The sequence below is a fragment of the Maylandia zebra genome, linkage group LG18 (assembly GCF_041146795.1).
Source record: "Maylandia zebra isolate NMK-2024a linkage group LG18, Mzebra_GT3a, whole genome shotgun sequence".
NCBI lineage: Eukaryota > Metazoa > Chordata > Actinopteri > Cichliformes > Cichlidae > Maylandia > Maylandia zebra.
The window spans coordinates 24,917,981-24,941,966 of NC_135184.1; the positions used below are offsets into that span (position 1 = coordinate 24,917,981).

General features: G+C 42.8%; 2 protein-coding genes across 2 annotated transcripts in view; both read left to right on the forward strand.

The window, feature by feature from the left end:
* Nucleotides 1-392: 392 nt before the first annotated feature.
* On the forward strand, nt 393-12,031 carry ripk2 (receptor-interacting serine-threonine kinase 2). Its single transcript, XM_004570501.5, has 11 exons — nt 393-966; nt 1,782-1,935; nt 2,490-2,645; nt 3,414-3,565; nt 4,115-4,164; nt 4,260-4,421; nt 4,527-4,612; nt 7,137-7,232; nt 7,494-7,590; nt 7,752-7,955; nt 9,313-12,031. Exons 1-11 carry the CDS (start codon nt 773-775, stop codon nt 9,690-9,692), a joined length of 1,731 nt encoding a protein of 576 aa, XP_004570558.1. The 5' UTR covers nt 393-772; the 3' UTR covers nt 9,693-12,031.
* Nucleotides 12,032-13,586: 1,555 nt separating this feature from the next.
* The window catches only part of LOC101477919 (Y+L amino acid transporter 2), an 11,834-nt gene continuing 1,434 nt past the window's right edge, over nt 13,587-23,986 (forward strand). Inside the window, exons 1-9 of the mRNA XM_004570499.4 lie at nt 13,587-13,726; nt 13,970-14,502; nt 15,980-16,105; nt 16,193-16,337; nt 21,195-21,318; nt 21,552-21,655; nt 21,767-21,863; nt 21,964-22,113; nt 23,221-23,404. Coding sequence (XP_004570556.1) covers nt 13,983-14,502; nt 15,980-16,105; nt 16,193-16,337; nt 21,195-21,318; nt 21,552-21,655; nt 21,767-21,863; nt 21,964-22,113; nt 23,221-23,404 — 1,450 coding nt within the window. The 5' untranslated portion in view covers nt 13,587-13,726; nt 13,970-13,982. The remainder of the gene's footprint in view (nt 13,727-13,969; nt 14,503-15,979; nt 16,106-16,192; nt 16,338-21,194; nt 21,319-21,551; nt 21,656-21,766; nt 21,864-21,963; nt 22,114-23,220; nt 23,405-23,986) is intronic.

The window sequence follows — 23,986 nt, forward strand, 5'->3', positions numbered from 1 at the left end:
TAAAACCTATACTGCTACTGAAAAGAGAAAGTGCTACTTATGATCACATGAGACGAACATCGTATTTTGACATGTCTTTATAGCGTCGACACATCTGTAGGAAAGCCCCTGTTTTTTGGTGGGGGGATTCCCGCTGCTAAAAATCCCAATATTACCAATTGGGTTCATGCCGCAGGAGGAGGAGCTTTGTATCAGCGAAACTGAAACTAAAGTTGAGGTAAAGGCTCATTTATGATTTATGGTATTTTAACAGCGTGCCTCCTCAGTGTTTTTCCTAGACTTACCTCGCTGTTATCCATATTTGTACTGGGATTCTGAATGCGCTCAGAGGGCTGCTTGGAAAACGGGGTCAACTGTCTGAAGTTCTCCAAACCTACCCTCGTGAACGCATCTCGTAAAAGCCGGAAGCGTGTCGTCATTAGCAACAACAAACGCACCTGCTTAAATGAGCGCGGAGCTCAGCTGCGCTCTTCTTGTTGTTGTTTCGCTTTGGGTCCTGCGCACATTTAACTGTAGTCGCTGGGTGAAGGACAGCTGTCGCCGGTCAGCGGGTTCGCTGTTTATCGGCTGCTCTGTTTTGTCTGCTCGCCTCCTCCTCTGCAACATTAATGGTAGCTTAGCCTGCTAGCAGCCGGCTACGTTGTGGAATGCATGTGAATGGGAGCGCAGTTCCTCTTTGCGTTTATACCAAAAGAGGTAGTTCTGCCTTTATTGGCCAACCCCGTGAGAGATAAATCCCGAGAGACTTCGCGTAAGGGATTCAGAAACTGCTATGGAGCCAACTGCGGGCTGTTTGGATATCGGCAGCCTGACCAGCACCTTGCCGGTGATCCCCCAGAATAAACTGACGGACCTGTACTATCTGAGCGGAGGGGGCTTCGGCACCGTGTTCAAGGGGAAGCACTCCGACTGGAGGACCACTGTGGCCGTCAAGTGCCTGAAGCTCGACTCTCCAGTTATAGAAAGGTACTCAACACCGATCAGGCAACTTCGCGTAACAAGGTCTAGGTCACGGAGACACATTTCAGCCATTTATCGATGAATTGCACTACTACAGAAAAACTTTGTGCTGTTTCAGGATGATGCAGTAAAGTCTGCCTGTACTTACTCCACAGTAACAGCTGCAGCACTTGACCTAATTTGAGTCAAATGTGAGGCCTTCTTGTACATTTCAATGAAATGTGTTCAGAGTGCTCGAGCAGGTTTTTCATTCCTCTGGCAGGAAAAAGGCTAAAGAGTCTCTGTGGCTTACGTGTCCAGTGACTTCCAGCTGGAGGGCTAGTTTGCTCAGACTGACACAAATCTGAACTGCACAATATAAATATATATATAATTATATATATATATTTTAAATCCTACACTCATTCTTTATTTCTGGAAGCATGCAAATATACCACTCTGTTATAAAATTAAGTCCACCTTTTAATGTGAAATTCTTAAGCTTGTTTCACAAAACTGTTCACAACAACAGTGAACCAGGCCAACTGGATTTCAGTCAAATGTCCAGACATCATGACTCAGTTTGGTATTTATTGGTCACCTAGTAATGGGTCATTCTAAACATCTCTGCACAAATTCACAAGTGAGAAAATCTCAGATTTCTGCGTGTAACATTTTTACTCCTCTGTGTAATCAAGAGTTTCAGCAAGATTGTATACGGCATTTTTGGTCTGTGTTTCTAGAAGGATTTTATCTTAAATATTCATTTACCTCACTATCACAAAAGTGCTGTCAGTGCTGTTTTGTTTTTGTTATTTATTCTGTGTCTGGCTGTGTTTCAGAGAGAGGAACTGCCTGCTGAAGGAGGCCGAGGTACTCCACAAAGCCAGGTTCAACTACATCATCCAGATCTTTGGTGTCTGCAATGAGCCTCGTATCTTCTGCATAGTCACGGAGTTCATGAGCAATGGCTCTCTGGACCGGTTACTCCATGAGGTAGCTCATCAAGTTCACTTCCTATCACTAGGAACTCTTCTAGTCTGAGCAATGCACCCTTAAATAAACCATTTAGATTGCCACTGAGTGGCACCAGTTTTCTCTGGTTTAGATTGTTAGCTGTGAGAGTTGCCCAGACTACACACTGGAAAAAATGAAGGTTTTATAGTTGTTGCATTTGGATTTTTGTTGCCAAAAGAGGTCAGCTGATGGAGTTGCATTGGTCTGTTGTTTTTCTCTCTTGTGCATCACTCATCATGTGAGTGTATGACTCTTTTTCCTTTCAGCGGGACTATAAACAAAAGCGAAAGCTCGAAGTAATTAGTATCTGATGAAACATAAAAGAAAGTAGGGAAAGAGAAGCCGAGCACTGAGGGAAGCAGACAGCTATGCACAAGGGAAATTCCCACTGGGCTGAGTGTAGTAATTTTTTCAGTCTTTATTTCAAGCTCTTGCATTGTTTTGTACTTTCACTGTAGTAAAACCCACATTTCCCTCTTTTATTTATACATTTATGATATCTTTAGCCCATCTTTGTAATCTCTGCCTTACAGAAGGACGTGTACCCTGTTCTTGCCTGGCCTTTGCGTTTGAGGATTCTGTATGAGATCGCCCTTGGGGTTAACTTCCTTCACAACATGAACCCACCCCTCGTACATCACGACCTAAAGACCCAAAACATTCTGCTGGATGGTGAATTTCATGTTAAGGTATGCGATAAGTATGAGGTGCGTGCAGAACAGGAAAATCTATGACATCACCTTCAACCGTGTCAGTGTGTTTGTTGGAGCTGTAACAAAAGGTTACAGCTGCTTAGGTGGTTACAGTTATAGTCACATGTATTGTGTACGTTACCAGACTAACTTAGACATAGTGGATAAGCTGCACATACCCTATGTACTGCTTATCTGCTACTCTTTATGAAACATACAATTTTTATTAGCATAAAAAGTATAAACTATATTTTTCAGGTTGTTCAGACTGATTTCTTTTTCTTTCATGGCCTAATTAAAGTGAATATATTATACTCATATCAACTCCATATTTAAGCTTTTGGACTGTAAAACAAACTCCTCTCCTTTAAACTTTCTTCTGATTGGCTGCCCCTCACAAACAGAAGGTTCAAACAGCAGGTGGGTGGTGCTAGTCTGCTGACACTCAGCGCTGTGTGCCTAAGATGAGCACATAAAGATAATACAGTATCAGTAAGAGGGGATAGAGATAACAGTAGAAGAGAAAAAACCTCCCTGAAACTGACTATTTAGGGCAGTTTCAGTATCCACCATTGTAACAGGAAATAAGAAAGGCATAATAACTTCCCCTTAAAGATCCGTTATTATACAAAAGGCTGTCCTCCCGCTGCAGTTATCAACCTTATTTGACTTTTTGTCACGAATTAATTTAAGACTCGTAAAATGTAAAACTGGCTTTGTATAACTTTGTCTGTCTGCGGTTGCTAACTTTCTGCTTCTCTCCAGATTGCAGACTTTGGCCTATCGAAGTGGCGACAGCTGTCAGTGAGTAGAGGCTCGGGGTCCAAGCCAGCTGAGGGTACAGTGATCTACATGCCCCCTGAGGAGTACGAACCATCCAAGAGCCGCCGGGCCGACGTGAAGCACGATATGTACAGGTAAGACACCAGAACCCAGTAACTATTATGTAGAAGTCAGTCTCAAAATGTACATCCTTCCCTGAAGATTTAGCAGAAAAAGTCTCTATGACTTATCTGTGTTACTATAAACTCTGATAACTTCCGTGTTTGTTGAGCACAATAAGCAGTTAAGGGAAATGAGGCTTTCCTTCCTGTAAAGATGAAACGGAGTTCCTGCCTCAGCTTGCATTGCTTGCATACCACTGCAGGGCCCAGTGTCAAAGGCTAAATCAGTCGTGCCAGACAAAAAAATCAGACCTAACTGTTGAGATCCACGAGTCTGTCAGAAAAGGAATTCAGATTATTTTTCTGCTTTGATAAGAGAGCTCTACTTTCCGCTGATGCAGTCTTTGTAAATTTTGCGCAAGAGGTTACGCTCGCTGCAACGGATCAATCAGTCATGGCTTTGAGAGTCATCCCTGAAGCTGGCTTGTGGTAGAGTCCCTCAACTATAAGGGGAAATGCCAATATCTGGCAACTTAGTAACTCTTCCCTTAACTGTTTTCCTCTTTGATAATTGGATTCTAGCTATGCCATCATCATGTGGGAGGTGCTGTCCAGGCAGATCCCGTTTAAAGGTAACTGCTCGTTTTGGGGTTTGTTTTTTTTCACATCATACTTTGTTCCTACTTGACCCTTTTTGAGTCACTAATATGTGTGTGTTTATGTTCAGAGGTGACCAATGGCATTCAGATCATGTTCAGCGTGCTGCGTGGTCTGCGTCCTGACACCAGCCTGGAGAGCCTGTCCGCAGACATCCCCAGCAGAGAAACGCTCATCAATCTTATGACAGCCGGCTGGAACGCTAATCCAGATGAACGGCCTTCCTTCCAAAGTATGCTCATACAAATGACTAAAGTGCGCACTGCTAATGGGATGGTAGTTCTGCGTTACGTCTTTGGCAGGATTTAGCAGTGTGATGCGTTTCCTACCATTTCAGATTGTTTGATAGAGCTGGAGCCTATGGTGAGGGTGTTTGACGAAATAGAGTTCCTGGAAGCTGTGCTGCAGATCAAAAAGAAAAAGGTCAGTTTTTATATTTCTTCTTTATGTACCTGTAGGGAAATCTGTGTAGCACTTTTTTTTTTTTTCTTTTGAAAACTACTTTTGATTTATTTCAAAATTAAATTTGCATTTCCTCTGATCCACAAAGAGTGTATTGTGGGATGGTATCGTGTGTCTGTCTGTCAGCATGCGCTCAGGTGTGTCAGCTTACAGTAAGAGAAATCTGGTGAAACTAGTTTGAGACAGACTGTGGCTCAGAGTATGACTTTAGTTTCATGATGATGTCTCACAGCCATGCATATGAAAAATAAATGCACAGGCTTTGATGCAGCTATAGCTACAGTGGTGTGCGTGTGCCCGTGCGTGTGCGTGTGTGTGTGTGAACTGTTAATGGCCAGATTTTTACAGCTAGTGCATCACCTAAAGTGTCATAAAATCTTTCCTTTCCTTAGTAATTGCACAGGGGTTCCCTGAATTGGCAGTTTATCACAGGTCTACTGGATCAGCTTGTCACCTTTTCAAATTGATTAGAAGGAAAATGATAAAGGAAAAAAAGATAAATGTGATCTAGAAAAAAAAAAACAGGAAACCAATAAACAGCGGCGAAATGCAGCAGGGGCCTCTGACAGACTCAGTCTGGGGACATTGTGGCTCATAGTTGGGGAATTACTCATTTAGTTAGTTCATTATTTTATTTTGTTTACTATGCAAACGGCAAAACAGGGAGATGTGTTGATAAATTGAAAGCTGCCACTAATTTGTGCACATCAAGCTATGATCCTGTAATTACCAGTATCTTCGACGAGGTACTGAACCACTTGCATATAACACCCCCATACCAGCATAGTTTTGCTGACGTTAATGGTAGGGTGGGTTTGGAGCTCTGCAGTTACTGAGCAGAGCATTGGCAACTTTTCCACACTCTGCAGCTCACTCTGTAGTTTTGTAGTTCACTTCAGTTCTGAGTTCCTAAATACGTCCACCTTACAGTAATACCACGTATAGCAGTTAATATCAGTTGTGGAATAGATGGGAAAGGGGAAAGAACTATCAAACTGACTTGTTACAATGGTGGGATCCTATTACAGCAGCATGCTCAAATTCAATGAGCTCTTTAAAATTACCCATTCTTTCGCAAATGTTTGTAAAGGCAGAACACATGGCTTGGTGCTTGATTTCATACACCTGTGGTAATGGGACAGAAAACATCTGAATTGAAGGATTAAGAGGTATGGCCTCCAGCTGGCTGGAAGTTAGCTAACAACTGGACACCCGTGCCCCCGATTTACAGTTTTGTCCAAAGTAGTTAAGTGTTCAAAAACCCAAAATGGTAAAGGAAGAAAAAAGGCAGTCTACCTGAAATGTCAGACTAAAGGATTCAAAGTAAAAACCAATTGGTGATGCCATCTTTTATATACAGTTTTTGTTTGGTGATCATTAAAAGAACTCTTCTTCAAAAGACTGTCACAGGTTAGTGTTTTTGCTTAGCAGACATAGATGGTTAATTATTAACATTAGATACATTTTTTTATTTATAGTTGGCTGTGTATGGACACACACATTTACGCAAGTATAAATGTTGAATGTGCAATTTGGGGCAGTTTAAATTGCACTGTGACTCAGTGAGAGAGATTAAAAACTGACATCATAATTTCCCTTCAGCATATCCTTCCTCTTTATATTTTCAGTGTATATGTGACTTTGCAGTCACATGTCTGTTTCTAATCCGTACTTTCAACAAGCACAAAATTGAACTACATGCAGTTAAAGGCAGCAGGGAACTAACTGTGCTAAAGAACAATCTATAGTGTTATTATTGTCTGTTAGCTGCAGAGTACTGAAGAAAAAAGTTAACAGCGTGTATTTTTAGTACTCCTTTTTTTCCCTCCTCTAAATATCCTCACTTGCATAAGTCACAGAAGTTATGAAAACATCAGTGACCTTTAGTTTTGTTCAGTGTATTGTTATATATGTTAAACACGTTGGTTATACATTATCTTAGCTGGTAATGTACAAACTTGATTCCAACAAAGTTGTCACTCTTTAAAATGTAAATAAAAAGTAGAATAAAGTCATTTCCAAAACTCCTTTTATTTAAAGAAAATTTGTCATTTTAATAGTTAGATGACAGAAACTCGTCTCTAAAAGTTAGGACATGGTCATGTTTACTACTGTGTAGCATCACATCAGCTACGTTAGCAAAGAGCATCACTAGAATGAATGGGTGGATCAGCAGGTTGATGTATACTGTATATTTGTTTTTTTTATCAACACCAGAACCTGCTGCTTTGTTGGGCAAGTCAATATTTGACTGTGTGGTCAGATACTGCAACATTCTCCTTACACTGTCCGATATAGTTTTATGGGATTTTTTTGTAAATGTAATCCTTTCTTTCAGTGTTAGTGGAATTTTTTTGGTCTCTGTACTTTTTTTTTTTTTTTTTTTTTTTTTTTTTTTTTTTAAGCAAGGGATTGACAGTTAAAGTATTTTGAAGTTGACCTTTTTGTTGGTGGTTGTGCCGTATCTCTTTTGCTCCTCACACAGCTGAGGTCACAGTGTTGTTCAGCCCCAGCAGCCTGTCAGAAGGGGAGTGAGGAGGAAACTCCAAGTATGCCAAAGGACAGGCCCAGCCAGTGGACGGTCAGTATCTACTCGTCACCTACACTGAGAATAAAGATGACGTGTGTGAAGCGTGGTTTTTGTTTTGTTTTGTTTTTTTGTTGTTGTTTTTTTGTTGTTGTTTTTTTAATTTATGCATGTTGTCAGCCGGTAACTGAACCTGAATAATTTACTTGGCTTATAATGAAAACGGTGACATGGAGGGATGCAGTTCAACATGAAGGTGTGTCGTTGTGGTCATGTATGAACATAAATGAAACCTCACCGTTTCCTCTGTCGCAGGAGGGCACTACATCAGGCTCGGGGTCTTGTTCCTCTCAGGACACGGACATATCTCTACCGGGCGCCCTCTCCAGCAGCAATGCTGCATCCGCTAAACGTAATGACACCAACACCTTTACCAAGTATCACCACTGATAATCTTTAAAGGAAGTGGTGTGACTTGATGTCATAGAGTTCAAAAATAATACTTTAGTCTCCGTTTCAGTGTATGCTCTGTTTGGCTGCTGGGCACATCACTTTTCTTGTTCTGTTTTTCAGCTGTAGATTGCCTTCCATCGTCATTCATGCCTCACAGTCTGGAGTCTCCACAGTCATTGAAGGATGTCTATGATAAACTAGGATGTGGGGATAAACTGAACGGCTGGACGAATGATTTAAACATACTCAGCAAGCCTGAACCAATCGCCGAATGTGAGACAAAGCTGGTTAATGTCTCCCTCAAAGCACAGCCTCAGCCTCAAGGTACAAGAAGCTCCATCGTGCATCTGTTGGTGTGTGAATGCGTGGACCTGTGTCCCATTTTTAAGTCTTTATGATAGACGAGTGCATGTGAAAAACAGTGCAGCTCATGATTCAGTAGGCTGTAAAACTACGTTTGGCAGCAGTAATGATTCTCTGTACCACTTTATCAGTCTCTCACACGCTCTTCTTTACAGCATTACTTCAGTTCACTGAAGTTTGTGGGCTTTCATTTGTGGACAGCTCTTTGACTGGACCATTTTAACAATTTGATATTTTCTTTTTCTCAGCTGTTCTGTGTTTGGGATCATTGTCCTGTTACATGACTCCGTTTCGGCCACACTTTAGCTGTCAGACAAAGGAGTTCATGTTTGATTCAATGACTGCAACCTGCCTGGGTCATGTGGCTGCAAAACAAGCCTAAATTATCGCCCTTCCGCCAGCATGCTTAACATTTGGTATGAGGTGATTGTGCTGATATGCTGTTTGGTTTGCACCACACATGGTGTTGTACGTTATGGCCAAACATCTCCGCTTTGGTCTCATCTGTCCAGAGGACATTATTCCTGAGATTTGATCAGATGCAACTTTGCAAACTTAAACAATACATGTTTTTAGAGACTTTCTCCTGATAAGATCTTCAAACAAGAACTTGTTCAATGTTTTTCTGAGTGTTTGTCATGAACTTTAGCATATAGGCCTGTAGAGTCTGAGACGTAGCTTTTGGGTTTTTCCCAGTATTGCTCATTCTGTCCATCAAGTACATTTGCTGGGATGTCCAGTCCTGGGAAGATTGTGGCATTGTGTTAGCACAGCTGAATGCTCCAGACGAGAAAATTGTCAAAACTTCTGCTTTTTTTTTTTTTTTTTTTTTGAGGTGCTCACACTTGCTGATGATCAGTTAACCAAGTGAATTAAATTAGTAACACCCAGCTGCCGCTTAGCTTCTTAATTCCTATGGGAGCAGTAGAGATGCACTTTGTTTTTCACAGGACCTGCCTGTTCTAGTTGCACTTTTCTTTTTGTTTTCCTGGACACATGGTACCGATAAGCTATCAACCTCATAATTCATGTTTCTGTGTTTTGCTGGCTCTGTCTAGTACAGGGCATTCAAGCACACTTCGATCATTTTAGTGTAACTTTTATTTCTTCCTTAAGAAGATACAAATTAGAATCATAGTGATGCTGTTATCGTTCCTTTGTTCTTGACTAGTAGGCCCTGATAGCAAGTTACACTCCTATTCAGCTGATTGGTGTAACGTAACTTTGATTTGTAACACTTTACACTTTTGGTATAAAGAGTATATTTCACCCTTGCAGCAATGTTCAGCAAATAAGGCATAACTTTTTCTTGTTGCAGGTTACTCTCCTCCACCGCGGCACTCTCCTCCTCTGCAAGGTCCCATCTCCCAGTGGATTGCAATCCGGCGTGAGGAAATTGTCTCCCAGATGACGGAGGCTTGTCTGAACCAGAGCTTGGACGCCCTGCTGTCCCACTCCATGCTGATGAAAGAGGATTACGAACTGGTGATCAACCAGCCCACACGCACCGCTAAGGTCCGCCGACTTCTGGACACCTGCGACAAACACAACGAAGACTTCTCCCGCATCGTTGTCCGCAAGCTGCACGACAACAAGCAGATGAGCCTGCAGCCGTACCCGCCTGAAATCAGCTCGCCTATGGTGGCACCAAGCGCACCGTCACTGTCCATGTCCTACAATATCCCCAGGAAGATGTAGCAGCACTCACGGCCAAGACTTCCACATAAAGACTGTGCCAACTTGACACTACAACTAACTCTTTCTTGTTCCGTGTCATCCAGACACTCGCCACGGTTTAGACGGAAGAACAGCTGGTTGAGCAACTAAAGTTACAGGTACAAAAACGTCATGTGTTACTATGGACACATCAACTCAAGATTTAAGGTTTTATTCTGTATGTTTAGAATCAAAAAGACTTTAACTGAAGCAGTGATTATTTTTTTTAATGTTACGGATTTGATGTGAATATTTATTTGTAGTCCCTAAGTGGCTATATTGAGTGGTTTTCACTCTTTTTGGTATCTAATGCTTTTTGTCTGAAGACTATTAGATTAATGTTGGCCTGTTTGTGCGATCGTGTATCAGTATTTGCAGAATGCAAACGTCCTCATTTATTTGATGCAACTAAAGACAGGAGGACTGTTAACTGGAAAACCTGCTGTAAAAATAAGGTTTAACTCTTCTAGCAATCTTTATTCAAGTATCATGTATTTATGGGTTCTGGTCATGTTTACGGCCTGAGTGAGCGAGTGTATTGTTGTTCTATTTAAGCACAAGGTCTACAGAAAGTTTGAATAAGTGTTACTTTAAATAAGCGTTCCTGAACTTTAGCAGCTTTGCCAAACTAAGAGGAAAAGTTGGACTGAGTTGTGACCCAGTGGCAGACTGCATGGAAAGTTTTTACTCTTCCTCTATTTATCGCCAAGCTAAAGAGAGTCACAGGGTCACAAACTAAAGAGGAAGCTGAGAGGGTAATACAACACCCAGAAAGAGGGATGTGGGTATGTGTGTGTGTGTGTCTGCATATAGTGGGTCATTAAAATTGGACCAAGTATGTGCTCTCATTTCTTTCGGTCGGTTCAGTAGCGACCTCACCTCAGAGATTTCAGGCTTATCTGGATCTTTCCAGACTTGACCTATCTTCCACAGACTCTAAGCTGAGATTACAAATAAATGTATTCCAACTGAGCTTCTCTGCAGTAGCATAAGAAAAAAAATCGAATACATGAAAATCCAGCTTTGCTTGTAGCAGATCTTTAGTTTACCTGTTCAGCGTATTTTTCTTGAACGTTGCAACTTTTTTTGCTGTTGCTACGCAGTCTGCTCAAAACAGCAGCAACATGTTTATTAAATCTGTCAGTCACTGACCTGCAAGGCAGAAAACTGTTGCATAAGTATACAATAAGCAAGTACTGGTTTATCTGTTAAACTATACCTTTGTCTGCCACAGGGCTCTTTGTTAGCTCCTTGACATAATAAGCATATATTGTACGTTCTTTCTGCCAGAATATGCTGTAGTTACACAACAGATATTTTCTGTTTTATTAGCATGTGTGCTCCTGCAGTTAACATATATATTCAGTCAATTAGCAAACAAACTGCCTATTTCATTCCCCATTTGGCATCTTTTAATGTGCCAAACATATTTTGTTGTTGTTGTTGTTGTTTAACCCTTCAGTGTCTCAAATAATCAAACATGCAAACCTATTCACAAACTGTCCTACACTGATTCTTAATAACTCCATTGCTTTTGCCTGTCAACACTTTCATCAGTAAGTAATTGTTTTGGTGGGTATGTTATGTGTATGCATGTGAGCTTTTCTTTTTTCTTTTTAAATACACACGGGCCTTGCCGCCCTCAACACTGCCTTCACTTCCTCAAATGGGTGCTTGCAATGACAATATTAAGCCGTGGCTCTGGATTTCAGTACCACCTACAACACATTCATCACAGGACAGTCAGTGTGATTAATTAATGTTTTTTTTTCATACACATGTTCTGCATCATTCAGTCCAAAGTGACCACAGTTCAATGAAGACCTGAATCACACAGTGGGGAATGAGTCACAGCACACCAGACTTTGTAAAACACTGTTAGAGCAAATTATGCTCGAATGACAAAATGTCATTTAGATTAGAAAGGCCGAGCAGGGTCGATCTGCTTCCGTATGTTGGACTGGTATTGTTTTTGAAATCTGTGCCTCATATTCTGCTTCTGGTCCCACCTCAAGTTACAGGCAAATGCCTTCTACGTGCATATCAAGCAAAGGTGAGTGAAAATGCTGTAGATTTGATAGTGGTGTGTATATGTTGTAACATATTTTTTTACTGTTTTTCTGTGATGTGTTTATTTGATACTTGTAGAAATACCAACTGAAAAATACGGAGCTAATTTAGAGCCCTTGTATTCAGTAGTGTCAGCCGATTGAGCAGTTCTGTCAGAGGTTTAACATGATGTGTAGCTGTGGTTTCAACTAGGATTTTTTTTATATTGTGTCAAACTCTTCATTAAAATGGCTACTCTGTTTTTAATTTAATTTGGTCTAATTTCTGCTTCTTGTTTTTGTAACAGTAATTTTAAAGGAACACTTTGCTCCTTTAATTGAGCTTCACTGAAAAATACACTTATCTGCCACTTTATTATGTACAGGTTGCTAATACTGAGTTGGACCCATTTTTGCCCTAATTCTTGGCAAAATAAATTCAACAAGTTGCTGGAAACATTCCTCTGAGATTTTGGACCATATCGACATGACTGCATCACACAGTTGCTGCAGATTTATCAACTGTATGTCTGTAATATGACTGTGCATTTGTGAAATATCCCAAAGGAACGCGTTGACATGACACATTATCCTGAAGGGTACACAGTGGTCATAATGATATGGACATGGTCAACAATAATACTCTGGTAGTCTGAGGTGATCAGCTGGTGCTAAGTGAAGTGTGCCAAGAACCACACTCTTACACCACTACAGTCATCTATACAGGGCAGGATATGCCAATACCTTTGTTTATGCCAAAGTGTCACTTAAATCACCTTTCCTATGATGTTTGGTTGAACTTGAGCAGCTTTCTTCGACTACATTAACATGCCTAAATGCATAGAGTTGCTACTATGTGTTTGGCTACCAATAACTAGATATTTGAGTTTACAAGCAGTTCAACTGGTGTACATGCCTATTAAGTGCACATGAAAGATGTATGAAGCCACATTGACATCACCTACTGGTTTGTGAATTTTTGGAGCTAGAAGGTATTTGGATTATTTAGCTAGCGCTAGATAGCTTGGCTAGCAAGGTGGATTAACAGCCAAAAACTAGCTAATTGATGCTAACTGCAGTAGAAAAGTGCACACTCTTTCTCAAATACTGAAGATGTCACCAACAACACAGAAATATTCAAGATATTCAGTGACTCGGACAAGCTGAAGTAAAGGTTAACATACAACTAGAGGCTTCATTTGCCTATGTTGGCATACACCTGTTAGCTTCACAATCCATGACTTTAATGTTGAGTACAATTTTAAACAGTCGAGTCTTCATCCTCATGGGCTAAATTACCAAAATAATTTTTGTAGCAGGCTATAAACATGTATATTGCTCCTGTAAAGCTGGGCATTTTAACATATCATGTGAGGACTGACTTACTTTTGAGCCGACCTCAAGTGGAAGTTGCACTTTTAGCCTTGGAGTTGGCTGCTTGGCAAGAAATAGTTTATTCAAGTTTGTACTTCACTTATAGATCGTTCAACAAACAAGCTGCTGGACATAGCTTTCTAGTCATTTTCCTGGCCTGCAGATGTCTACAAGGAGGCACAAAAACTCATAGTAGTAGAGTCTTCCTTCTGTATACCAGGGATGAGGTGGGTTATGCCCCTGGAAACACTCCCTGCAAATTAAGATAAGCTTAATGACACTTTTCATCACAGTATAAATAACTATCCTGTATGTCGGGTCAATTGGAGCTTGGCTCCCTCTGTCTCAGCTGTTGAAGGCTCTGTGTGGGCAAGAACGTCTGCTTGTCTCTGAAAATAGCACAGGGGGCAACATGAGAGTGGCCCAAGAAAAACACACGTTATGGAAGGGCTGACCTGCAGAGATTGCAACATCAACCATCCTGTTGGTGCCTCTCAGATGTGATCTCCCCCGGTGCCAGACTGGTGTTTCAGACCTGAGTGGTGGCCTGAGACAGACTGCATGTTCAGAGGAACAGACAGACTTGAAAACAAGGTAAGTTAATCTTTTGTTATTTACATGCCTGTATTATATGTCATGAGTCACTCGTGCTGTTCATTTATATCTATAATTATAAACAAAGGGGAGTGATCTGTGTTGGGGATTTGCATGCTTGTATTCTTAAGTTTGAACATGTGTCATGGAGAATTTTTTATTTTTTTTAATACATTGTGTGCTAGGTAAGTCTGTTAAATTTGAATAATCCCATCTAATTTTTCCCTATCATCTCCATCTCAGCTCTGCTGGAATAATGGGGGATCTGAGACAGACCATTGGGGTCATGTCACAGACGATATGTCCGAGCTCACGAGTTCCATCTGAGGAGGACCTAAAGGCTCCAAATGGTGTTAAAGAAGAGAAAATGCAGATGAAGAGGGAGATTTCTCTCCTGAATGGGATCTGCCTCATTGTGGGCAACATGATCGGCTCTGGGATTTTTGTTTCACCAAAGGGCGTACTCATGTACAGCGCTTCTTATGGACTGTCGCTGCTCATCTGGGCTCTTGGCGGGATCTTCTCAGTGTTTGGGGCTTTGTGCTACGCAGAGCTCGGCACCACCATCACCAAATCTGGAGCCAGCTACGCCTACATCCTGGAGTCTTTTGGTGGCTTCTTGGCTTTCATTCGTCTGTGGACGTCCATCCTCCTGATCGAGCCAGCCAGCCAGGCTGTGATTTCGCTGACATTCGCCAACTACCTGGTGGAGGCTTTCTACCCCACCTGCCAGCCGCCGTATGCTGCTGTCCGCCTCCTTGCTGCAGCCTGTCTCTGTAAGAAACACAGCTGTGTCTGAATGAGTGTGCCCACTGGGTTTTGTATTGAGCTGTAAATGTGGATTTTTAAATGAAACAAAATGTGCTGTTGCAGTTTGCTGCAGAAAAAGCTTAAATTTACTAACTACTCACATTTGACTCTAGCATGCTTTTGGTATACCTACGAGTTCATGGTCGACTCAATGACAGCAAGGACATTGTTCCTTAAGTCTTGTAGTTTGTTTAGATGCAACTTTGCAAAGTTAAGCTATGCTGCCATGTCCTTTTTAGAGAGAAGAGGCTTTCTCCTCCCAACCTTTCCAAACAAAGCTATAGTCATTCAGTCTTTCTTTCTAAGTGCACTCTTGTAAACTGTAACATTTAACATGTTTACTGAGGCCTGTAGGGTCTGAGATGTAGCTCTTGGGGGTTTTTGCAGTTTCTCTTAATGTTGCAGTGTGACCTTTGGGGTGATTTTGTTGGAACATCCACTCCTGGGATGATTGCGACATGTGTTAACACACACTTGAAACTCTAAAACACCAAACCGCTAAAACTTCAGCTTGATTTCTGTGGAAGGAGTGAGAATGCACTTATTTTCTCAATGCCAAGTCTAAATTTGTATCAATTAAAGCCATTTCATTTCTTTTTAACCTCTACAAACAATTATTAAATTAATTAATAAAGCATCTACTTGGTAAACCTTGGTTAAACACATTCCTGCACTGGGTTTTAATTACATAATTATGGTGACACAATCCAATATTGCTACTTGTAATTTTACCCTGATATAGCCACAGCTTATATTAAGTTACTACTGATGAACACCTACCCTTATCCACTCCTGCCAGTTCGAAAACACAGCCCAGGGGCTCAGTGGTTAGTGCTCTTGCTTCACTGTTTTCTGTTTCAAGCTTGGGCCTGAATTTTCTGTGTGGAGGTCTAGTTTGTCACTGGAGCTGCCCACTGCTAATGCTTCGAATGACTCAAATTAATTTCCTTACAGTCCCTAAACATGTATATCTTGCAGAATACAGTGTGGCTTTTATTGTGAGGCAGTCAGGAGAAATGTAAAATGTTTTGTTTCGTTTCGAATAGTTGAGTAAAACCAGATTAAAAGAGCTTTAGTGCTGCCCACAGTCACATCTGATCTATTCATGCCAGTACCAAACCCGATAGCCCTTTGTAGTACTGGCATAAGCTAAAGTTAGGCTGCCAGTCCCATGTCACAGAGTTTTGCAGTGATTGGATTGCAGACTGTAGCAAGCAGAAGTGTTATTTACGTGAGAGAGCAGCGATGCTGTGAATCACCCATCGCTCTACCAAGTGTGAGAGAGTCAGGTTTCTGTTTGCTACAAACTGCTTTAGTTTCACAAACTGCTGGCTAAACTGCTGTGTCATGCAGGATTCCTTAATGTACATCGTAGAAAGCAGAAGCAGTGTTTCTGTGTTTGGTCATGTTTGTTCATTGCCTTCATCCTCTACTTTGTTCCAGGTATCCTCATCTTCATTAACTGTGCTTATGTGAAGTGGGGGACTCTAGTGCAGGACATCTTCACTTATGCCAAACTGATGTCACTTTTCCTCATCATTATTATAGGAATCCTGAAGATATCCAGTGGTAAGTGAAAGTAAAAGTAAGAATTCGTGTGGGAAAGCTAAATAAAATGTTACACTCAAAGTAAAACTCGATCTTGTCTTTGTGTAGGAGAAACGAAGAGCTTTGAGAACCCGATGGAGGGCTCCACGGCAGACCCCGGCGCCATCGCTTTGGCCCTCTACTCAGCTCTCTTCTCCTACTCTGGCTGGGACACGCTCAACTATGTAACTGAGGAGATTTGTAACCCAGAGAGGTGACTGAGGCAGTGAAATGAAAAAGAAAATGCACTCAGACTCGTACGCTCGAGGCTCCATGGCAACTTCTGACTAGATTGTATTTCCTGCTTTTAGCTTAGTGATGAGAAATCCACTAAAAGTTAATTTTTGACAGTCCTGATCAATCAGAGTAGAAGGGTTAACATGCCTTTGAGCAGATTAGCTGAGATAGTACAGACAATAAAAATGAGCCACTGGACTCCTGCACTAAAACACAGCACTGACTATATTTTTAATGTCCACTCACAGCATTATACATCTGTGTAACGAGAACAAACAAAAAACATGACGGAGAATCATCTTAATGAAAGATTCGTGCAAAGCTGCTTATTTTGGAACACCATTAGGAAATCACAAATATACAGTGGCCCAATAAGAAAAACGCTGCAAAAGCACACAAAACAAAACGGAAATAGGAAAAAACACAAGGGAAGTGTTTTTGGAGAGACAATAACCCGACGGACCAGTTGCAGGAACCCAAAACATGCTACGTATAATACTGATGATGGATTTTTATGCTAATAGTTAGGCTAACACACTTACCTCTCATCTTTTCTTTCCTCACAAAACCGATAGATCCTCCACTACTTTTAAGTGTCTCCCAGCGCAATTCTTAGCATATTTTGGTTCCTGCAACTGGTCCGTGGAGTTATTGTGTCCCCAGAAACACTTCCCTTGTGCTTTTGGAAATCTGTTTTTTCCTATTTCCGTTGTCGTTTTTCCTATTTCTGTTTTCTTATTGCTGGTGTTTTCTTAAGTTGCAGTCCGTTTGGCCTCTCTGGGCCACCATACAAATAGCTATTTGTACGTAGATTATCAGATATCACCGACATTGAAGTCAAATAAATTCTCTCTAGATAACTTAAAGGAAAGCCCCCAAAACTCTGAAAGAGTGACTGTTTAATAGCCCTGATAAAATAAGTAAATTTCTCTACAGCCAGTGTTGTAGCTAAGGTAGAAAACCAATCCTATGAGTCATTTTCCGTGTTACAGCAACAACTCTTCTTACCAATAACAAACACATTTCTAAAAAGCTCTTTTGATTCTGTGAAATGTTAAAATTAGCAGGATGCAAACCTAATATAAAAGCTTAGGGTCAGAAGGTATTTGTTTGAAAATTTTGTGTTTTGCATTGAATGTTTCACACATTTTCTTTAAATCCACAATATTGTAATTATTGTGCTTTTCACCTTCCAAAAGGCAGGTCATTGTTTTGTTTGCTCTTAGAAGCAGCAGATATTTTAAGCAAAAAAGTATTTTAAAAAAACTACACTACACTACATCCACGCTCTATGGTTCTGTCCACCAGTTCAGAAATTTTGGCGTGAGATATGGGAAGACTTATCAAAGTGTCTGAAATGTAACATTCCAGCCTCCCCTTTAGTATGCTTGCTGGGCGACTTGGATGAGGTCACTGCAGAAATAAACACAGCCCACGTTGTTTTTACTGCCCTATGCATTGCCAAGAAAATGGTCCTCATTAACTGGAAAAATAAAAATAATCTTAATTCTAACCAATATAGAAACCATCTAATAGATCACATTAGTCTTGATACAACATCTGCCATCACATTTGATCATTTGGGCTCCTTTGATCGGCTTCATCACCTAGTGGGGGTGGGGGGTCATGGTTTGGTCCTGCCTTCGCTATTGTGGTTGATATGGGGGTAGGGACGGCCTTAGGGCGTCTGGGGAGTCCCTAGGGACGTTTCCCTAGAGGGACTAACCTGGGGGATGTGGCCATGACCTGGTTAGGAGCTCTGGGGCTCTTGGATGGTGTTTTCCTTGTGGCTGCGTACAGTGGAGATGGGGAGGGTCTGTGCTGGCGGACGTTGGTTACTGGCCTGGTAGCCTGGCTGCCCCTGGGAGGCTTGGGGGTCTGGTGGGTGCTCCGCCCCCCGGTCTGGGGTGCTGGCCGGGCCTTGGGGGCTTGGGTCCTGGCTGTTGTGTCGCCGGAGCAGTGGGCGGGTGGGTGCAGGGGGGCTCAGCCCCAGTGCAGGGGACCTCTGGTGTATCGGCCCTACTAGGGGGCTCTCTAACTGGTGGGGAGGTTGTTATATCTTTGCAGGTGGTCTCCTCACTACAGGACCTCACTCTGCAGGTGGGGGGAGAGATATAGGAGAGGTGGAGAATGAACTCAACCTGGGTGTCTATTGTCTTGTGTAGTTTGGGAGTTGATTGGATGATGGGGTGGGTGCAGTTTTCTCTGGGGTGGAGTCGGGTGGGCTGCCCCGGACTCTGTGGGGCTGGGCGGTGCTGCTGCTGCGGGCCCCGGTCCGGATGGGTCTGGGCCCCCTTGCCCTGGTGGGTTCCAGAGTGTGGGGGTGCCTACTGGGGTCAGCGGGGGAGCTGGCCCCAGGGAGGGGCCGCTTGCCCCTCCCTTTCTTCCCTCCCCATCCTCAGCTGCCTCCCTATTCCCGCTCTACCACACCCACCCACACACGCAGGGCTTGGGGTGCAGGTATGTCACCAGGGTGCAGGGGAGGCACTCCCCCTCTGTCCCCTTCTGGCCGCCTGTGCCTCAATTTTATTCTGCAACCTAGACATCCACATTACTCACACTCTCACATAACACATACATATAGGGCCTTGGGGGTGGGCACGTTTTACAGCATCCAGAGGATGGTCGGTGTACTCCAACCCACCTCTGGCGCTGGTGCCCTACCCTCAATTTTAAATGCATTTAGACACTAAGGGTTTTCGGGAAGAGCCGTGCTGCTCTCTGAGAGGAAGCTAGTACCATGCTCTCCTGAGTTTTAAATGCAGTTTAGAACAGCACACAGCAACACTACATATGAGCGGGCGTAGGGAGGTTTGAGGTCTTCACTCACCCCGGTTCTGTTAGCCGTCAGGGCTGGGGGGCTGGGAGGAGGTGCTGGCCGTCAGACTGGGGTCTGGGATGCGGGGCCTCCCTGCTACTGCAGATAAGGAGGTGGTCCACTTGCCTCCACCCCAGAGAGAAGGGTTACATCTCCTGGGTCTAGGTGCGGCTTGCCCCTCTGGGGGCGGGGGTACCTGGACCTGGGATATAGAGTATGTTTGGGGAGTGTGACTGTCTGTGCAGTGTCTATTTGTGTCTGTCTACACGTTGGGCGAGTGCCGAGTATTTGGTTGTGCATATGGGGTGGGAATGCACGTTTGTGTCCGCGTGCGCCTGTTCGTCTGTGTCTATATGTCAGGTTGGGTCTTAGACTCCACCTCTCTGGGAACATCTCAGGCCCTCTAAAGTACGGAGGCCTATCTCCCCTCACCACACTCCCTGCCGGTGGCTGATGCCCTCAGACGTTGCTGTGTTGGTGGTCCTTGTCATCTGGGGCTGGGCGCTCATGTATGTACCGGCTCACTCCTGGTGGCCGATTGGCGGGGCCGGGCGCCTGTGGCCCGGCTGGGCTCCTTCCGGGGGGCGGGATGCCCTCAGGCCTCTGGCCTCTGGGCCTGAAGCTCGGTCCTCTCTGGCACAGCTGGCTGCCGGCAGAGCCCGCGGGCACGCCACTGCAACCCCCTCTGGCCTCTGCTCTGTAGCTGCGGGGTGACCTCTCCTTTGGGGCTCTACTCAGCTCTTCCCAGGAGGGTGGCACGGTTCCCCCCCCCCCTTTGGTGGTCCTCCTCGGGTCCTCGTACTCTGGGGCCTCTGGATGTCTGGGGCCTGGATCTCCTCCATACCTGCTTCATACCCTGGAGGACGGGGCTGTGGCTCCCCACACTCCCTAGCAGATCGTTACATGGAGAAACCTTTGGAATACAAGCGTGCTGATCCACACAGGTGTGCACACAGGTGTACACACGGGTGTTCACGCGGACTACACCTTTCTTGGCTGCTGCCTCAAAGCACATTGTGCGCTGTCTATCTTGCGTGCTGCACAATATCATTTATTATTTAGTATCTACTGATATCTACTGCTAGCTAGTTTATTGTGATGGTGCTGTTTTTTTTTTATTATGTTGCTCTTTGTTGTTTGCTTTCTCTTCTGTTTTTTTTTTTTCTCCATACAGGTGACCCAGGTGTTTTGTTTGTTTGTTTGTTTTTCTTTCTTTTTTTTTCTTTCTTCTCCCCCTTCTCACCGTTTCTTCTCCCCTTTGGTTTTCTTTCTCTCCCTCTCTTTCTTTCATTCTTTCTCCCTGTCCTATCCCCCAGTCATGTCTGTCCCGTTTGTAGCAACTGCAAATAAAATAAATACATAATTATAATAAAGGTCAATCAAATGGACCAATATGGCAAGGCCATGATGATCCACTTGGTAAAATAAATCCGCTTGGCATCTTTCTTGGCCTTAAGACAACAATTCTGATGGCTAAAGATCCAAACGGGACACAAAAAAAACAAAACAAAAAAAAACAAAAAAGAAAACTACACTACAGAGGCATTACACACTACCTGCCCATCACCAGACTGTGTGCAGACCCATTTGGACACCAGCTGGGAACGACAGCGAAGCATGCAGTAGCTACAGAGTCCTTCAAAAACTGGTGGAGACCAAAACAAGAGCTAAAAGACAGCGAATAGTGGACATTTATAAGACAGAAAAATGCTTGACTCCCAAAGAAGAGCTACTAAAGCAACCTAAATGGTGATAATACGCCTAATTTCATTATCACAGGTTTAACTGCAGATGATTTCAGTTACTTTCACGAGTCTTATTGTAGCACAGCGTCCCATAACTGTCTTTTAATCACTATCTGAACACTTTTAAATTGTGTATTGTTGGCATGAAACCAGCTGCTATTCTTTGTCCCAGCTCTGTGTAAAACATATTCCTGAACAAAAGGAAATGAAGTGTAGGAGCTGAAGTCAGATTCTTCTGTAATCGCCGTGTGTGATTATGCTTTTGTTGCAGAAATCTGCCCCTGGCCATCGCCATTTCCATGCCCATAGTGACCATCATCTACCTACTGACCAACGTGGCGTACTATGTGGTTCTAGACATGTCCTCTCTGCTTGCCAGTGACGCTGTCGCTGTGGTGAGACACCTGAGAGTTTCGTTCCTGCTAAATATAGGTCTGTTCAGCTTAGACCAGGACATTTTGTTCTCTGAGATGAAAACAGGACTTGAGAAAATAAAGTAATGTAACATCTACGTCAGCTGCAGAAAATATAAGGGTTTAAGGCCGCGACAGACCCTTAGGAAAACTGCTCAGATCTCTTCATCGTCAATATGTAGTGTGAATTAACCAATGCAAATGTGACCCCACAGACATTTGGAAATGCGGTCCTGGGGCCGTTCAGCTGGATCATCCCTGTTTCTGTAGCCATGTCCTGCTATGGAGGACTCAATGCTTCCGTCATTGCTGCTTCACGGTAATGAGAAAATACAGAGTGTGTCCCAACTTACGCTGTGATGGCACTTGTGATGGAAGTATGACTGATGAAGTATGTTCCCACTAACCTTCCACCTCGCTGATCACACAGGCTGTTTTTTGTTGGAGCCAGAGAGGGTCACCTCCCCAACAGTCTGAGTCTGATTCACCTGAAGCGCTACACGCCCATACCTGCTCTGCTATTCAACGTTAGAAACAAAACTGCCTTGTAAAACACAAATGAACGTGTTTCATCATACCACGATCCCATGGGGATTCTTTACTTGTCCTTGTGCTGTGTGGCTACAGGGCTTAATGGGCCTGATTTTCCTGTGTGTGAGGGACGTGTTTCAGCTCATCAACTACTTCAGCTTCAGCTACTGGCTCTATGTGGGTCTCTCTGTGGCTGGCCTCATCTACCTACGCATCACCCAGCCGGAAAGATACAGACCTGTCAAGGTGACGCTTCTTTTTTTTTTTTAAGTTCGACCCTTTTTGAAGAAAAGGTCAGAGATCCAAATAACATGATATTTAGGATCCACATACATCATTCCCTATATGCCTCTATGCTGTCAACACCAACAATGCCAGCAGGAAACCTAGCTTTAAATAGCTATATAGCATTAATATCATATCATTCTGACATTCAGAACAATCTACTATCCTTGATAGAGAGGTCAGAGGTCAAATATGGCATGATATTTTATCATATACAGGACTTTCTAAATGTTACCAACACACACCACAGCTGTAAGAGGTTATAAGAGGCAGTCAGCAAAGCGTTGGCTTTGGTGTGATATCTAGCGCCCAGTAGGTTTACATACAAACATTTGAAAACAGGAAAGCTGGCATGAACGGTGCCAAAGAGAGGAACCGAAACTGATAAGGGTGCGTGGCAGTCTGGGATCTCAACTTAAAACAGGAAGTCACGAGCACATTAAGAAAGGTCAGATATGTATTTTGTTTGACGTGACATCATTTCTGTATGCTAGCTTGCCAACTTCTTTGACCTTCACAATTAACGTCACCGAGTTTATTTACACTAGATTAACAATTCATGGTTTAAAGATTATACCCATTCAGCTGTAGCGCTGCTGAAACACTAGCATGAATGAGGAGAAAATGCGTGACTTGCCCCTCGTTATCTACAACACAAAAGCAACAAATACACATTTAAGAGCGAATTAAGCTGTCGAGTGGTTGTAAGAAAATATAAAAACATTTTCAGATTCTGCTAAAGTGCTGTCCCCAAATCTGACCTCTCCCATCACAACAAACTGTTTTCACTTCCTGCTACTGCCATCTGTTCCTTGTTTATACATCAGCTTCCATATGATGAAATAAAATCAGGAATTGTGTAAAGAAAGAAAGAAATATAAATAGTTACCATAGTTGCATGCACTCAGAATTAAAGTGTGGTGTTGTTTTGTGCACACTGAGTGATTATGAACGTAAAAAGGTGGTGAACACTGTGTTTTGAACCATTGCTCTTCATGTCAACATACACATTTAAACACTCAGAGATTCTCAGAAAGACTAACCAGATGTGCATGTCTCTCTTCACAGCTCACCTTGTTCTTCCCCTTCATCTACTGTTTTTGTAGCCTGTTCTTAGTCATCGTCCCTCTGTACGGTGACACCATCAACTCCCTCATAGGAATTGGTATTGCACTGTCTGGTGTGCCAGTTTATTACGTGGCCATTTACCTGCCTGAGGAGAGAAGGCCTAAATTCATCCGCAAGCTAAACAGTAAGACTTAAAATCTATATTTTATACTGTTTTCAGTTTTTCTCTAGGCCTCGTTGTTGGTTGAATATATAGTCATGTGAAAAACTAAGCACATCTTTACTGCTTCCATAGGAATGCAACAATTGCAGTGAGAAAGAATGTGAGAGATGGCATGATGTTCTAACCTGGCAGCTCAGCTTAGGTTTGCAAAGTTGGATCAACGTTTTCTGGACAAACGTAGAGATGTAAATCAAACACAGCATATCAGTGCAAACACCTCATACCAACTGTAGTGGAGGGTGATGGTTTTAGCTTATTTTGCAGCTGTGCATAAATGAATGGCTGCAAACCTCAATGAACTGAAGCAGCGTTTTAAAGAGTTGGCCAAAATATCGCCACAATGATGTGACAGACTCATAAAGTAACACAGAAAGTGATCGCTTCAAGTTATTGCCGTTAAAGGTGGTTTCACAAGCTACAAAAAGATTTTCACAGGACTGCATAGCATTCTGTTCTTTTCCTTTTTCAAAGAAGTGAAAACGCCCTGATTTAAGTCATTCTACTTAGAATTACGTGCTACATGTCCTCCTTTCACCCTTTACC